The following is a 15,937-nucleotide window of genomic DNA, read 5'->3' on the forward strand; positions in this document are numbered from 1 at the left end:
GAATCAGCTGACAGAGTTTTAACTGTTCACGTCAGTTTTCTCCCTTCGGTCTTCTATCCTCATCCCTCTAATCCAGTTTAGTACCCACTTTTCTCCCACCACTCAACTGTGCAGAGATAACAGGCAGCTTATTTCCTCTGTAGTTCCCATAAATGTATCTCGGGCTCCCACTGTCATCCATAGCCTTCTGCAAACTGGGTTCTCACAATTTAGACTCTGATACTGATCCCTCCTCTGACTTTGGACTATCTGATTTACAACCTTTCGGTGGCTGATGGTGTGCTGCTTTTCTTGTTAGCTTCAAGGAGCCCTGGTGGCATAGTGGGCTGCTACACATTGGGCTGCTAATCACAAGGGCAGCATTTTGAACCCACAGATTTACAGCCTGTGGTAGTTACATCATCTGGTGTCAACTTGAGACTATTAAGAGTAAAGGGGTGGGGTTTAGCCTGCCAAGAAGGTCACAGTTTGATGACCTTATTTGGAGGTGCTATGGAGATAAATGACTCACTGTTGGCAAGACACAAAAGACTCTCTACTTCGTCTTCCTGTTGACAAGACACATGGAGCTACACTGATGGAGTCAGAGCCCTGGAGCTGGAGGAGCCATGTGGAGACCCCTGCCAGCGCTGAGATGCTTCCACTGCCACTGAATTCACAAGACTTTGCACCCACTCGCCTGTAATCTTCCTACACTCAGCATCATCGTATGGTTGCATGAATCTGAAGAGGAATTAATAGACTGGTATTGGACGTACGGGCTAATATTGGACTTATGGTCTTGGTCTGGACTGGGCTGTTTTCTCAATATATAATTACTCTTTGATATAAATTTCTCTTATACACATATAAGTCTCCCTAGATTTGTTTCTCTAGTCTACTCGGACTAACACACAGCCTCTAAAACCCACAGGGGCAATCCTACCTTATTCATAGAGTTGTTATTAGCTGGGAATTGACTTGATGCCAGAAAGCTTGGAAGTTCTTTTTTAAAAAAAAGTATTAAAATCGATTTTTAAAAATTATTCTTGGACTTTAAATGTACCATCAAACACTTTGGACATAAAACTTAAACAACCATAATTGTTTTTTGGCAAAATGAAGATATAAAATCCTATGCATGATTATTAGGTTGTGAGCCTTTTTTTCCTAATCATTTTATTGGGGGCTTGTACAGCTCTTATCACAATCCATACAAACACACATCCATTGTGTCAAGCGTATTTGTACATGTTACCATCATCATTTTCAAAATATTTTCTAAGAGCCCTTGGTATCAGCTCATTTTTGCCCTTCCCCATGCCCCTCCCTCATGAACCCTTGATAATTTATACTTTTCCCCCATATCTTACACTGACCTGTGTCCCTTCACCCATTTTTATTTTATCCATCCCCCTAGGAGGGGGTTATATATGGAAGTTAAGTTCTTATTAGCGTCTAATGTGAATGCTTCACCAAAGTTTCCTCTCCTGGACTCTGGCTATTTGACCAGAGTGATCAAACATTTTCAGAACAAAACTGCCAGGGGAAGAGCCCACTCCTTAATGTGGCACACCCAAGATCCTAAATGACTTGACCCCTTCCTTCCTCTCCATTCTACCTACAGCTTCCCAATTGGTCTGTACTCCACCTATCCTGAATGATTGGCTGGTCCCTAGTGTGCTGGGAACCCATCCTTTATGGACTTGGCTGCCTCTGCTGAGAAGACAGTTCCTCCTATCTTCCCTTGCTCACAGTTTCTAGTTAGCACATCAAGGCTTGCATAGGCACTCTCCCTTCTAAGATTTCTCCTCTTACTCTTCAGCCTGGGGATATACATGTCTCTTGTGCGCTTTCCCGTTTGGTTGCCTGCCTTTTCCACTTGAGTGAAGGGTCCAAGATTTATTCACTTTGCTCACCGACCACAGTGATTGCCACAGGATGGGTACCCGGTAATTGCTTAACAAAGGGAAGATTCGGTTAGAATTGAAGTCCCTAAAGCATGGACCCTGTCTCATGACAACAGTGTGAGCCATAGTTTCACTGGCTGGTTTTTTAAGAAGTAAATCAACAGATCTTCCTTCCTAGTCCATCTTAGTCTGGAAGCTCCACTGAATTATATTTTCCATCATGGCAACACATACATACTCCGTTGATGGACAGGCAGTGGTGGGCGGATGCGCTTGAAGCGCATTGGGTCTAGAACAGTAGTTTTCAACCTGTGTGGGTTATGACCCCTTTGGAGGTTGAATGACCCTTTCACAGGGGCTGCCCGATTCATAACAGTAGCAGAATTACAGTGATGAAATAGCAATGAAAATAATTTTATGGTTGGGAGGTCACATGAGGAACTGTATTAAAGGGTTGCGGCATTAAGAAGATTGAGAACCACTGGTCTAGAACCTTAGTCTCCTGCATGGAAGGCAAGGATTCCACCACCGAGCCACCACTGCCTCCTGGTTCTATGCTATGGCTGTGTACCACCTGGTCAATTCCAACTCATCTCAGCCCTACAAGATAGTCGAACTTCCCTATAGGGCATCCTAGGTAGCCATCTTAATTTGTGAGACAGCTGCTGAGATATAACTGCGACCTTTCAGCTAAAAGCCCACTGAGTGTAGATGTCATGACCAGTAAGTCAAGGGTAAACTAAATGACTTAGCAGGGATTTTCAGGGTTTTGTTTTTATCTCATACCTAGTAGTAGGATGCAGTCAGTTCCCACCAGTTCAGCAGAACGGATACCGATACTTTTTTATTGAGTTTAGTGAACTGGTTGTTAACATAGGACTTGTTAAGTTGGGCGGCTGGCCACCCAATATGGAAATCACAATGTTATATTTCTTACTCTTTAACGTCCATCTGACAACAGCATATTTTAAGGACCCATAGTAATGTTCATTCCATCCATACATATAAAAAATTAGAGCTATGCTTGTACTAGTTATTTAATAAAACTCATTATTAAATACTACATTTTTAACAAACATATAACAGGAGGAAACAAAAAGTGCCAAACCACCAGGGTGGCACGCTGTCATTTCCTTCAGCTTTGTTATGCAACAAGTTCCCAGGGTGCATTATGCAATTCTTAAACGTGTTCATAGAGACCAAAATACTGTCAGAGCAGTTGCTGTAACTTGAGCAGAAGCAGAAAGGGCTATCTCAAATATGAACATTGTATGTTCAGATAGGTCAATGGTTTCTAATTCATCCAGCACAATGACTATTGGCTAATTGGCCTACCTCTATAGGTGAGATCCGACTCCTACAGTGAAAGATAGTTAAGGATAAATCACACAGCCCACGATGCTCATATAACAGAGAAGGAGATCGCAAGTGAGGAAGCCAATCGAGAAGCAATTCGAAATTTATCTTCAATAACAGTTTTGTTGTTTTTTGGGGGTCAGGTATAGAATGTTTTTTTCATTAATATTTTAAAACTTTTATATCAATCTACTTTGTGTATCTCTCTTACTGTTCTTATTTAAGTATCAACTGTATGAAATAAGTGACCTTTTGATATATCTTTTCTGTACTTACAATGGTCATTAGGGCATCGAGCGGGTTAAATTACTTGAATCCCATCCCTGCTCATAAATACTCAATTTCCTTTCATGAACATGGGATTATTTTGAGTAAAAGGACAAGGTTTCTCCCTTTATTAAGCTAATGGCCTCATCTATTGACCTCTCAATGTATTGGACACACATACTACCGGAATTATTAGAATTCACAAGGAATTGCCATTAGAATTAGTACCCTCTTACAATGTAGTATGTATGAATCTAGCTTGCTGTATGCGGGGTGGCAAAGAATATTGGGGAAAAATAACTCTAAAAAAAATAACAAATCTTACTAATGCTAAAATCTAACATTATGTCAAGAAAGGAAACAACAGAGTTTTAATCAAAGTATGCAATACGGTCCGGTTTATTTAAAATTTCCAGTAGAGAAAACCCATGAGTTTTGGAATAAAAGTACTCAGTGTTCGAGAGCATGAGTGAATATAAAAGATTAGCAGAAGAAAAAGAAAACCAAACATAGTACAAAAAATGTTTAAGTCTAATGGGTTTAAACAGGGATGTTCTTTAAAATCTCACAAAGATTTAAGAATAACTAGGTTTGGCAAATAATTCACTTGAAAATTAATAAACCGCATAAAACTGCTTATTAAATTTAGACACTCCATATAATTGGTATTGAAACAGATAGGAAATCCACTTGAGAATAGCACAGAAATTACCCATTTGATCTCACAGTTATATGAACTAATCAGCTGCGTAACTGCTTTTGAGGAGATGGAATAGAAGACAGCAGGGACGAAAATGAAAAGGTACGATAGAAACTCCAATAAACAAACACAGCAAAATTCAGGCATCAGTTTGTTTCTTTAAAGCAACAAACTGAAATTTACAGTATATTTTACATTTTCAGTTGCCGCTTTCCCTCTCCCCCAACCCCCAGATACTCCTAGGTCCTCTACCGCTAATCAACTCGTAACTTCCAAGCACTCTGTGCATACATACTGAGCAAAGAGCATATGCCTAACAGTATTTTGACAGCAGTATGATCAGCATACAATTTTAGAAAGTTTACTACATAGATCAAGATTAACCTTTAAAAAAATCAACAAATTAACAAATAATCAAAAACCAATACTAAACAAATGCTTTAAAAATATTACGAAAACCCATGGCAAAAGACTCAACATGGGCTCCGCACCTGATAAAAACACACTTCAGAAAGTCTGACTGCGATATGAACCCTAACCTCTGCCACACGATGGCCTCATCGTGCCGAACACCAAAGAATCTCTTAGGATAGTTTTTCCAATAGACAGATTTGTCTCTGGCTTAGCCATCTTTCTAAACTATACACAAAGTCCTGCTAAAAGTCGGTATTTTAATTGATTTTACAATAGAATGTTATAATGTAAACTAAACAGGTTCTTGATATCAACAGTATGCTACCAAGAGGTTTTTTTCTGTTTTTTTTTTCATTTTAAAAAATCTCTTGAATTTTGGAATCCAACAGTTGGTCGTGAGGTCAAGTATAATCAAGGTTCCTTCGATAGTTCTTAATCATGTCTGACTCATCCATCCTTCAAGTACATGCAAGGCTCAAAAGTCTTCAAGAGGCAGAAGCCTGGGGCCATTTAAGACACAGAAGAGATGGGATTATGAGGCGAACCCATCTGAGTAAGAACTTTATCCAGCCACTGTAGGGGTCCGTGGAGGTGTATCTCAATCCAGCAGGGGGTGCTAGTGACATCCTGACGGTGGTATTCTGCTCCCCAGCCCTAGAAGGAACACAGCGAAGGTCACTTAACAGTGTTGTTTAACAGCGGTTAACCTGAAGTAAAAATAATTCACACGTGAGGCTGATTAAGGTTATGCTCCCATTACTCAAGAAAACTTGCAGGTGCGTGCTGACGTACACACGCATGGCGTAGTGGGCACATTTAAGCGGTGAGTGCTCATCGAAGTCCTACTATGGATTCCAGACTACAAACTCCGGGATCTTGCGCAAACAAAGTTGCAAAATACATTATAAGGTTGTTTTAATAAGGAAACTTTGAACTTTCATTTTCACTGTCCATCCTATTAAATATGATAGCGACTATTCCACTGAATTGATAACATCTTTACTTCATAACCCAAAGGTGTGCAAATCATGTATTCTACCTTTCTGAGTCTGGATGTTATAAGATAATTCACTGTGATGTTATTTATTTTTCCCAAAAGGTTATTACTAAATTCTCATTTTATCATTGAGAAAACAAGGGGAAAATTCGGTTCCTTCCCTAAGGAAGGTCCTAGAAATGCAGAGCTCTTGATCTACAAATCTCTAAGCAAAATTGGCAGCACATTAAATATCCACAAAGCTACTATGGATCTATAACCATTGCCTAGAATCAGTGGACCACATAATTCATTTCCTCAAAGGGGTATTTTGCCAGGCATCTTGAGAATACTGAAGTAGGACATGAACGTTGCACAGAAGAAAATCATTATGAACCAGAGAGAAGTGATTTCGTTACTGCAAAGGATCAACCACTCACTGCCATGGAAGACATGGAATGTGAAGCTAACAAGCCTTTCTTTGGGAGGCACATCAGAAAAGATTGGGTTTGACAGATTCCCGATACCTACCTACTCTAATGCAAAGGTATTCAACTATGTGGATCATAACACACTATGGCTAGCCTTCGGAAGAATGGGCATTCTGTGCTCCTGCAGAACTTCTACATTGATCAAGAGGGAGTTGTGCTAACAGAACAGGGAAAGAATGCTAAATGGTTTAACATCAGGAAAGGTGTGCATCAGGGGTGTACCTTCCCACCAGGCTTATTTAATTTGTATGCTGAGCAAAGAATTATAGAAGCTGGATTATATAAAGAAGAATGTGACATCAAGATGGGAGGAAGACTTATTAAAAACCTAAAAGATATATTTGACTGAATCTTGCTTGCTGAAAGGAAGATGACTTGAAGCATTTGCTGATGAAGAACAAGGATTGCAGGCTTCATTGTGGATAAGTCAATGCAAAGAAAACAAACATCCTCACAACTGGACCAATCGGTAACACCACGATAAATGGAGAACAGACTGAAGTTGTAGAGGATTTCATCTTGCTTCAATCCACAATCAATGCTCAGGGAAGCAGCAGTCAAGAGAGTGAACAGACACAATGCAGTAGGTAACTCTGCGGCACAACACAACACCTCTTTTAATAGTGTTTAGTGTTGAAAAGCAAGGATATTACTGTGAGGACCAACATATGCCTTACCCAAGTCATGGTCTTTTCAATTGCCTCATATGCATGTGAAAGTTGGACAGTAAGTAATTAAATTAAATAAGGAAGACTGAAGAAAATCGATGCATTTGAACTATTGTGTTGAAGTCCAAATATCATGGACTGCCAAAAAAGCAAAGAGCTCTGTTTCGGAAGAAGTACAGTCACATGCTCCCTGGAGACAAACATGGTGACACTTGGTCTCATGTGCTGTAGATATGTTATCTGTCGAGACCAATCCAGGGAGAAGGACATCATGCTTGGTAAAGTGGAGGGGCAGCAAAAAAAATAAGATGTTCAATGAGATGAATTAACACAGGACTGCAACAATGGGCTCATGTACATAACACAAGTGTGAGGAAGGGCCAGGACTGGAAGGGGGTTCGTTCTGTTGTGCATAAGGTTGTCACAGTCAGGACCAACTCAACGGTGCCTAGTACTACCACCACTTGAACAGCTTCACAAAATATTTCTAAATATCAGAACTTCCAGGGGAAAGCTGTGATATAGGAACAATGCATGGACATATATATAAATCAGAAGGCTGATTTAATTGAAAGGCTTGTTTATGTCCATTTTCCTCTGCTAGACAGTCAATTCTCTGGGGGCAGTGATCAGATCTATTTGTCTGTGAGCTCCAGTGGTTATACGTTGGGCTACTAACCACAAGGTTAGCAGTTTGAAACCACCAGCCACTCCTCGGGAGAAAGATGAGGCTTTCTACTCCCGTAGAGTTATCAATCTTGGAAACCCCACAGGGGCAGTTCTACTCTGTCCTTATAGGGTCACTATGAGTTGGCATCGACTCAATAGCAGCGACACTCAGGACAGTGGTTGGCACCAATACTTGTTCAGATGCACTGATGTGGATTTCTCATATATGCGAGAACCAATTGTCAGGTGTAAATAATTCACAAAAATCATCAGTCCAAAAATTTTCACCCTAACAACAGAGCCAGATTGGATCCTCACTCACTCACTGCCATGGAGTTGATGTTCCAGGCAAGTCACTGCCTTTATTTAAACATTCATTTTAGCCAAATGTTTAGTCAAATATTAAGTTTGAATATTTGAATAATGAGTGAAAAGGGTCTGTATAGTCTTATAGGGACACAGTGTGCGAGTCAACCTCTTCAAAGGGTTGCCTTTAATACTCAACAATCACAGCAAAGCAAAAAAGGAATCCACCACCAACAGTCAATTCTGACTCATAGCGACCCGTAGAAAGAACAAGAGCGCTGCTCCCAGGCTTTCTGAGACTATGCACCCTTACAGGCGCAAACTGCCTCATCTTTCTCCTGCCGAGACTGGTGGGTTTGAACCACTGACCTTAAAGGTAGTAGCGCAACAATTAATCTATGATACCACCAGAGCTCTTTATGATTCAAAGAAACATGGAGGAAGTCATCTTCAGGGCAGGATACCTTTAACTTGAAGGATGATGAACAAAGTAAGGTTCCAAAATTACCTTGAGTAATACACACATCATAAAACAGGTTTAAAACAAGTTAGGTGAGCTTCTAGAGCGAACATAAAAGCCGACTGCCTCGCCTACACATATAATTAAATTTGTCTCTCAAAGTAACAGAGAATGAATACCTTATTTTTGAGCATTCAGAGAGAAATCAGTCAGTTTAATACTAGAATAAGTAACTTATTCATCCTATCTTTTCAGATATTTAAACATTTATTTTATATTCCAGTGACTTGTAAAATATTTTATTTCTTAGAGGTAGATGAGGCAGCAAAAAGATCAATTATTATGGTCAATGTCTTTAACCTTTTCCTTTTCCAAATAGTACAATATAATTTTTGGGCAAGGGCTTTATTAACTTTTGGGTTTTAATAAAATCATGAGGTTTACAGGAAGAGCTTAAAAAGAACCTGGCCAATCAAAAACAATTTCCTGAATGATGGGCTTGCATTTTTACATAAAAGCCACTTGCTTGTTCTTGAAACAAAAACAACCAGAAACGAGAAGTGTGTCGACTGAACTGATCTCAGGAGACAAGTGTGTGTTTAAAGGGTGAATGTTCAGTACGTAACAGATTACAGCACTGCCCAATAGCTAAGCTCGCACTAACAAAACAAGAAGAGGCTACTGAAGGCTGCTTCTCCCGATGGTTAACAACGATCGTTTCCATATAATTGCCATTTTCGTTATGAGTTTAAAAACAGTTCTATGACACAGTCAAGAGAACCCCTGTTTAACTACGGGGGCGGAGCTGACGCACGCCGAAGCGCAGCTGGAGGCCAGAGCCCCTACCTTCACAAAGCTCATGCGGATCGTGCACATCTTGGTGAGCTCGTAGACGGTCTCAAAGCCATGGTTCACCGACTGTGCCAGGAGCTGGGCAAATTCCTGGTTGTTGAAAATCTTCAGACTGCACCCGCTAGGGATCTTGCACACGGTAGTGGGATGGAATCCATGGTGGTAGTTGCAGTTCCGACTTTGCACAAAGATGCTACTGTCACTGAGGCACTCGGCGTACACCTCTCCACCGACGTAATACAGGTGGACGCCTGGGGGAAGAGAGAGCACACGGCGGAGTCAGTGGCAGCTCGAGGAAAAGCACCTGCGCGTTTCCGTACAGAGATAGACCTTCCCACGGATTTCAACTTTCGTAGTTAGGTAAGTAGACACTCTCTACATCCTGCACGCCTTAGAAACCTCAGCTGCATTTGTATTAGCTCATAGGATGTCTCAACACCAATGTGCATGCTTAGCAGGTCTCCAGGAAATCACTTCACAAAAGCCCCTTAATAATGAATAACGAAGTCCGGCAGCTTCATTCTGATGAGAGGTTAATGCTCTCGTTTGCCACGAACTGAAATCGCTCCCATTTCATAGAGGGGAGGAGGAAAAAGGCACAATGCAACCAGGGACATAATTATGGCATCCTTAGGGAGTCGTCACTCAAGCTCTGCTGCTTTTGTTCTGCAGTTTAGGAGTTTGAGAAAGCTGAGTTCGGGGAGAGTGGGAGGATGGAGCGACGCAGACACACTAGAGAGCCACAGGTGGAGGAAGGACTGCTGAGAGCTGTAAGAAACCAAGTCTGATTTAAAAAAAGAAACCAGAAAAATAATTCGTAGTGTGAAACCTGATCTCACTGAACTACCACCTGCTCCAAACTTCTTCCTGTGAGATCTAGAATACTAGAAGTGTAGGAAATTGATCTGATCCAGTCTTTAAAAACAGGAAAGAAGGGGGAACAACAAGAACAACAACCGACCCAGCATCTTCCCAAAGCCCACACCAGTAAGGGGATTATTTTACAGAGGCCATCCAGTACAGCCACGTCCCTTGCGGCTTTAGTGACCCACCTCACAAGTAAAAGTAACTCTAGCATCGTTCGGTCAATTCCGAAACGACTGTCTTTATACAAAGCGCGGTGGGCTACGTTGACATGTGTGTGGGATGCCGAGACTTCAGTGACACCACTAGCGAGCACAAAGTGGTACAAGTCCATTTTTCTGTCTGCTGGAGAGAAACCAGGCCTTCCCTCCCTCATTATAAAGAAATGACGCATGTTCACGTTGAAAAATCCGAGCAAGTAAAACCATATACAAAGAAACAGAACTTAGTCTCACTCCTTGCACAACCTAGAGGCAATAATTGTTAACAGCTTGACACCCTGTATTCAGTCTTACGTATCATTAAAACTTCCCTGCACGTTATTAAACTGTCTGCTTGGCTGTACCAACGTCTTGATTTATTTAAGGATTCTCCCGCTACCGAGCTATTTCTGCTATTATACCAATGCCACGGTAAAGTCTTTGGCCACTTTTTGCTACCTCCCTGAGGAGATATTCCTGCAAATTAAATGATTGGATGGAAGGCTTTTGATACGCTTTTCACCAAATGGCTTTGCAGAAAGCGTGAATCCGTTTCCACCCTCCCTGGCAACAGCAGATGACTCGGTGGCCTTCTCACTTCCCCTGTGACAGTACTGAGGATGAACAAAAACAAAAGCTTCTAATTTATAGGTAACAAAACAGTATCATGGTTTTGCCTTTCCATTTTCATGGTTACTCATGAGGCTGCATATGCTCGTATGTAAATTAGCCATCTGTATTTCTCTTGTAAAGCCGCCGTTCCACATTCCTCTCCCACTTTTCCCACTAAAACCAGTTGCTGTCAGGCTGCTTCTGATTCACGATAACCTCTACAGGCAAGGTGACTGAAAATACCCTGACCTGGGCCATGGGGGACCATGCTCCTCCAAGTGACATCTTTGCTATTATCTCTGTAGAAGAGGTGTTGTGCAGCAGATCTGCCCAGTGCAATGCATCCTATCGTTTGACTGCTGCTTCCAAGAGTACGGATTGTGAATCCAAGGAAAATGAGTAATCAGACCAGCTAAAAGGAGTTCAGGAGAGTTGTTTGTGAACCCAAACTCCTCCCACCACTCCCAGCCCCATTAACTTACACTTAGAGATTACATTCTGAAGTCATTTTGCATTCATTCTTGTTTTTCTTTATACTGAGTTATGCCCCTCACTTGAAACAGAATTTGATGTCTTTGTTGTAGCTTTCTCTCAAGTGTTCTAGAACATCCTTTAACAGGTATTTCAGTCTAGCACAAAATACATAATAGTAGCCTAGCCCCTTCTGAAAAGCAAATCACTATTTCAGCAAGTTTCTCTCAGTATTATGAGAGCTAGTAGAAAAACCACACAAATCATTAACTGGAACATGAAGAACTTCCTGATCATAAAACTGGAAAAAGAATATTTATAAACTGTAGCAACTGAACAGAGGAATAATTAAGTCTAATCACATGGGGAAGGGACTCAGCAAATTCAAATTAAAAAAGCTCCAAGGGAAAGCTCACCTTTTCCAATATGCCGCCTCGTGTTTTCAATAGTGGAATTCCGGTTAACATTGGATAGCAGCCCAAGACAGAAACGGTTCTTGTTGTTGGAAGGATCAGTGAATCCGTCCACCAGCACGCTTGTGGAGGAGGCATGGAACGCTTCACCCACACGGTTGTTGAGCTCATAGTAGACAATGGAGCACCAGTGTTTGGGTTCCTCATAAGCAACTGCCTGAACATCTGTCAAGAAAGAGAGAGAGAAAGAAAGAAAGGGGGCGGAAAGCTCAATCTGCTGAAAAGCTGGCTCAGGATCATGGATGTAATGAAGATATGAAAAATCAATTGCTAATATAATATATAAAATTTACATATGATGTCTGCAGCAGGTGCTCATTAACAAAGTATGGCATTCCCCTGTAGCTGGACGTTATTCTGATTACTGTTAGATAACTACAGTAGCTGAGCCAACCGGCCAACAGTACTTGGTGAACATTCAGTGTTAAGGGGCTTGCTCTGTAACAGTCGAAAATGAAAGTTATCCTCCCACAGATCCTGACGCACTATTTAGAGAGCCGCAACAAGTGGCAAGTGAAAAAACGAAGGGGACGAGGACTAGAGAGGATAACAAATATCTGAAATGTGCTGGCATAAAAAGGCCTGCTGCGTTGTTAAGTGCTGGCAAGTCCACTCCAGCTTACAGACTCTCAGTGTAGGAAAGTGAAACGAGGATCCGTCCTGTGCCACCCTCCCAGCTGCTGCTGTGTTGGAGCCGACTGCTGCAGCCACTGTGCCGATCCATCTTGTTGAGGGCCTTCCTGTCTTGTGGACTCTCTATCAAGCATACTGTACCACTTCTCCAGGGACTACTGCCTGCTGATGACTTGTCCAACGTATGAGACAGTCTCCCCATCCTCACGAGTAAGTAGCTGTACTTCTTCCAACCCACACTGGTTTGTCTGGCTGGTGGTTCACAGTATAGTCACATTCTTCACCAACATAATGAAGACGCATCCGTTCTTTTGGGTCTTCCTTATTCTTGTACAAATTTTGCATGCATATGCTACAGATAAGAATATGATGGCGTGGGTCAAGTGCACATTAGTCCTCAAGGCGACAGCTGTGCTGCTAAGCACTTTCAAGAGGTCTTTTGCAGCAGAACTGCCGTGATCATGGGATCACGAGTTGATGCCATTTGACTTGAGTGATTTGCTTCCACAGCAGTGTGGATCCAAGTAAAATGGAATCTTTAACAACTTCGATCTTCTCTCTGTTGATCCGGATGTTATATATTGGACCAGCTGTCAAGATTTTTGTTTGTTTTATATTGAGTTGTAATCCATACCAAAGGTCTTTGATGTTCATCAGTACGCGCTTCGAGTCCTTTTGGCTTTCAGCGAGCAAGGTTGTGCCATCTGATTATTGCAGATACTTAATGTGCCTTTCTCCAATCTCGATATTGTATCTTCATGTGGTCCAGCTTCTTGGATTACTGGCTTAGCATACAGGCTGGAAAAGTATGGTGAAAGGATACCAACAACCTTGACTCACATCCTTCCTGGTTTTAAACCACGCAGATTCATCAATCATTTCTGCATTCTGCCGATGGGCACAAGGATGGATCTCTTCCAGTTGGCTGGCTGGGTAGTTGTTTTCCAAAATGTCTACATGACTGCTTCCAGTGGTATGCTTGTTGAATTATCTCAATTGGTATTTCATCAATTCATGGACACTAGTTTTTCGTGAATGCCTTCAGTAGAGCATGATGGTCAACCCCACCTCCCATCCCACCTTTTTCTTTTTTGTTTTGTACAGCGACTCTGTATTTCTTCCATTTTCGTCTGATGCTTCTTGCATCTTCCTCCCCCCACCCCCACCCTCAGAATCCTTTAACAGTAGTCATCTAAGTGAGGTGTAGGCTAAGTCCACATGGAAAAAGCACACCAGCCTGTTTGACCAAGGATTGTAAATAATAAAAACCCTAATCCAAAGGGGGGAATGGTATCACAGCTTAAATGGTGAACACCCAGTTTGTATAAGGCTATGGATGACCGTGGAAGCCCAAAATCCACCTGCAGATCCCCCCGGGGATTGAGTCCAGTGAATTCCCTTTGATGCCAGTCCAGGGATGTGAACAGCCTTGTTATCAGAGGGAGTACTGTAAAGTCAATTATGGAGAAGCAGGTAAGTTGAAATGCAATATCCTATCATTTGATCTCCCTTTTGACCCATTTTAAAGTTGCTTCAATTTTTAATATTTTCTGTCTTATCTTTAAGGCTTTTGCTGTGTTTTGTCTAGTTCTTGTACAATTTTATGAGATTGTGTTGGGCTTTGTCTGATTTTCTGTATATGAAATACAGAATAGGAATATCATACCATAGAGACAGTAACTGGATTGATCATTGCCTAGAGACACAGCAGGGGAGGACGGGGGGAAATGGGGGAGCTAATGAGTATGAAAAGATAATGTTCTGAAATTGATTCTGGTAATGACTGCAAGAGTTTTAATTTGACTGAAAAATTAAATAGTACGATATGTGACACATATGTCAAACTACCGTATATACTCGTGTACAAGCCGAGTTTTTCAGCACAATTTTTATGCCGTTTTGTGGTTAAAATTAGGTGCCTTGGATGATATCCGCGTTGGCTTATACTCGAGTAGATATGGTATTTTTTTAAACACCCACTCTGACAGAGTGGACATCTCTTTCTACACACACACATAGACACCATAACTATTGCTGCTTGGGGGGTTGAATTTTGTAATTGTTTTTAGCTAGAAAAAGTATTGAGTATGTTTTCCCCTTTTGTTATAATACCTTTCATTATAATACTCTTGTCTTTTGGAGCTCTGTGGCAGTTACATACTCTCCTGTCAACTTGAGTGAAGGGGTGGGGTCTAGCCTGTCAATCAGGTAATAGCCAATGAGGCCTCTGTGTGGGCATGTCCTTCTCCTGAGGATTCTGGGAACTTGGGTCTTCCTCCCTGTAGGCAGGACACACTCTCTGCTTCACATTCCTGTTGACAAGCCACATGGAGACACACTGATGGAGCCAGAGCCCTGGAGCTGGAGGAGCCACATGGAGGTCCACGCCAACACTGAGATGCTTCCACCACCACTGGATCTACAAGATTTTCCACCCACTGGCCTGTGATCTTCCTGCATTCGGCATTATTGCATGGTTGTGTGAATCTAAAGAGGAATTTATGGGCTAGGATCAGACATGTGGGGTAATATCAGACTTATGGACTTGATGTGGACTGGGTGGGGATAGTTTCAATATACTCTTTGATATAAAGTTATTTCCTCTACATATGTGACTCTCCCTGGATTTGATTCTCTAGTCTACCAGGACTACTACAAGCTCCCTTTGAAACACACTGTGCAGCTCTTGTACTGCACCATGCCTCTGCTCACTTCAGCTACTGAACTTCCAGAGCCAGCGTTGGCGTCTTCTAACATACACTTTTCTTACTTTCCTATCTTTTTAATGACTTTTCCCTTTCTTCATGTGTGATGCCCTTGATGAGAACATGTCTGGTCTTAGGTCATTAGTGTCCAATGTTCCAGATATATTCATGAGAAAGTCTCTAAATTCAGGTGTGATACACTGAAGGCCATATATATATATATATATATATATATATATATATATATATATATTTATTTATTTATTTATTTACTTTAGAGGACCTGATGCAAGGGGCTTAAGTGGAGAGCAAATGCCTTGAGAATGATTGGGGCAGGGAATGTATGGATGTGCTTTATACAATTGATGTATGTATATGTATGGATGGTGATAAGAGTTGTATGAGTCCCTAATAAAATATAAAAAAAGAAAAGAGGAGAAAAAAATGATTAGGGCAAAGACTGTACAGATGTGCTTTATACAATTGATGTATGTATATGTATGAACCCCAATAAATTGTTAAAAAAAAAAGAACTGTAAAAGCCCCAATAAAATGATTTGTTAAAAAAAATATTTACTTTAAAAAATCATTTTATTTGGGGGCTCTTACAACAATCCATACATCCATTGTGTCAAACACATGTATATATATGTTGCCATCATCCTTTTCAAAATATTTTCTTTTTATTTGAGCCCTTGGTATCAGCTCCTCATTGTTTTCTCTCCTTCCCTCCCGAACCTTTGATCAATTAGAAATGATCATTTTCATCTCTTACACTATCCGCTGTCTCCCTTCATCCACGTACATCTGTTATCTGTCACCCTGGGGGAGAGGGTGGTTTATATCTTGATCATTTCGATAGGTCCCCCTTTCTCCCCCACCTTCCCCCTACCCTCAGGGTATCACTACTCCCATTGTTCCTGAGGGGTTT

The 15,937-nt window shown here is 41.3% G+C and overlaps 1 protein-coding gene across 3 annotated transcripts in view; it reads right to left on the reverse strand.

Annotated features, from left to right (window-relative positions):
- Positions 1-3,882: 3,882 nt before the first annotated feature.
- Positions 3,883-15,937, reverse strand: part of SMAD1 (SMAD family member 1) — a 58,378-nt gene continuing 46,323 nt past the window's right edge. For all 3 annotated transcript variants that reach the window (XM_075543733.1, XM_075543732.1, XM_075543734.1), the window contains exons 5-7: positions 11,612-11,833; positions 9,043-9,299; positions 3,883-5,280 (exon numbers count right to left, since the gene is read on the reverse strand). In XM_075543733.1, the coding sequence (XP_075399848.1) occupies positions 5,137-5,280; positions 9,043-9,299; positions 11,612-11,833 (623 nt within the window). In that variant the 3' untranslated portion in view covers positions 3,883-5,136. The remainder of the gene's footprint in view (positions 5,281-9,042; positions 9,300-11,611; positions 11,834-15,937) is intronic.

This window comes from Tenrec ecaudatus, chromosome 3, assembly GCF_050624435.1.
Source record: "Tenrec ecaudatus isolate mTenEca1 chromosome 3, mTenEca1.hap1, whole genome shotgun sequence".
NCBI lineage: Eukaryota > Metazoa > Chordata > Mammalia > Afrosoricida > Tenrecidae > Tenrec > Tenrec ecaudatus.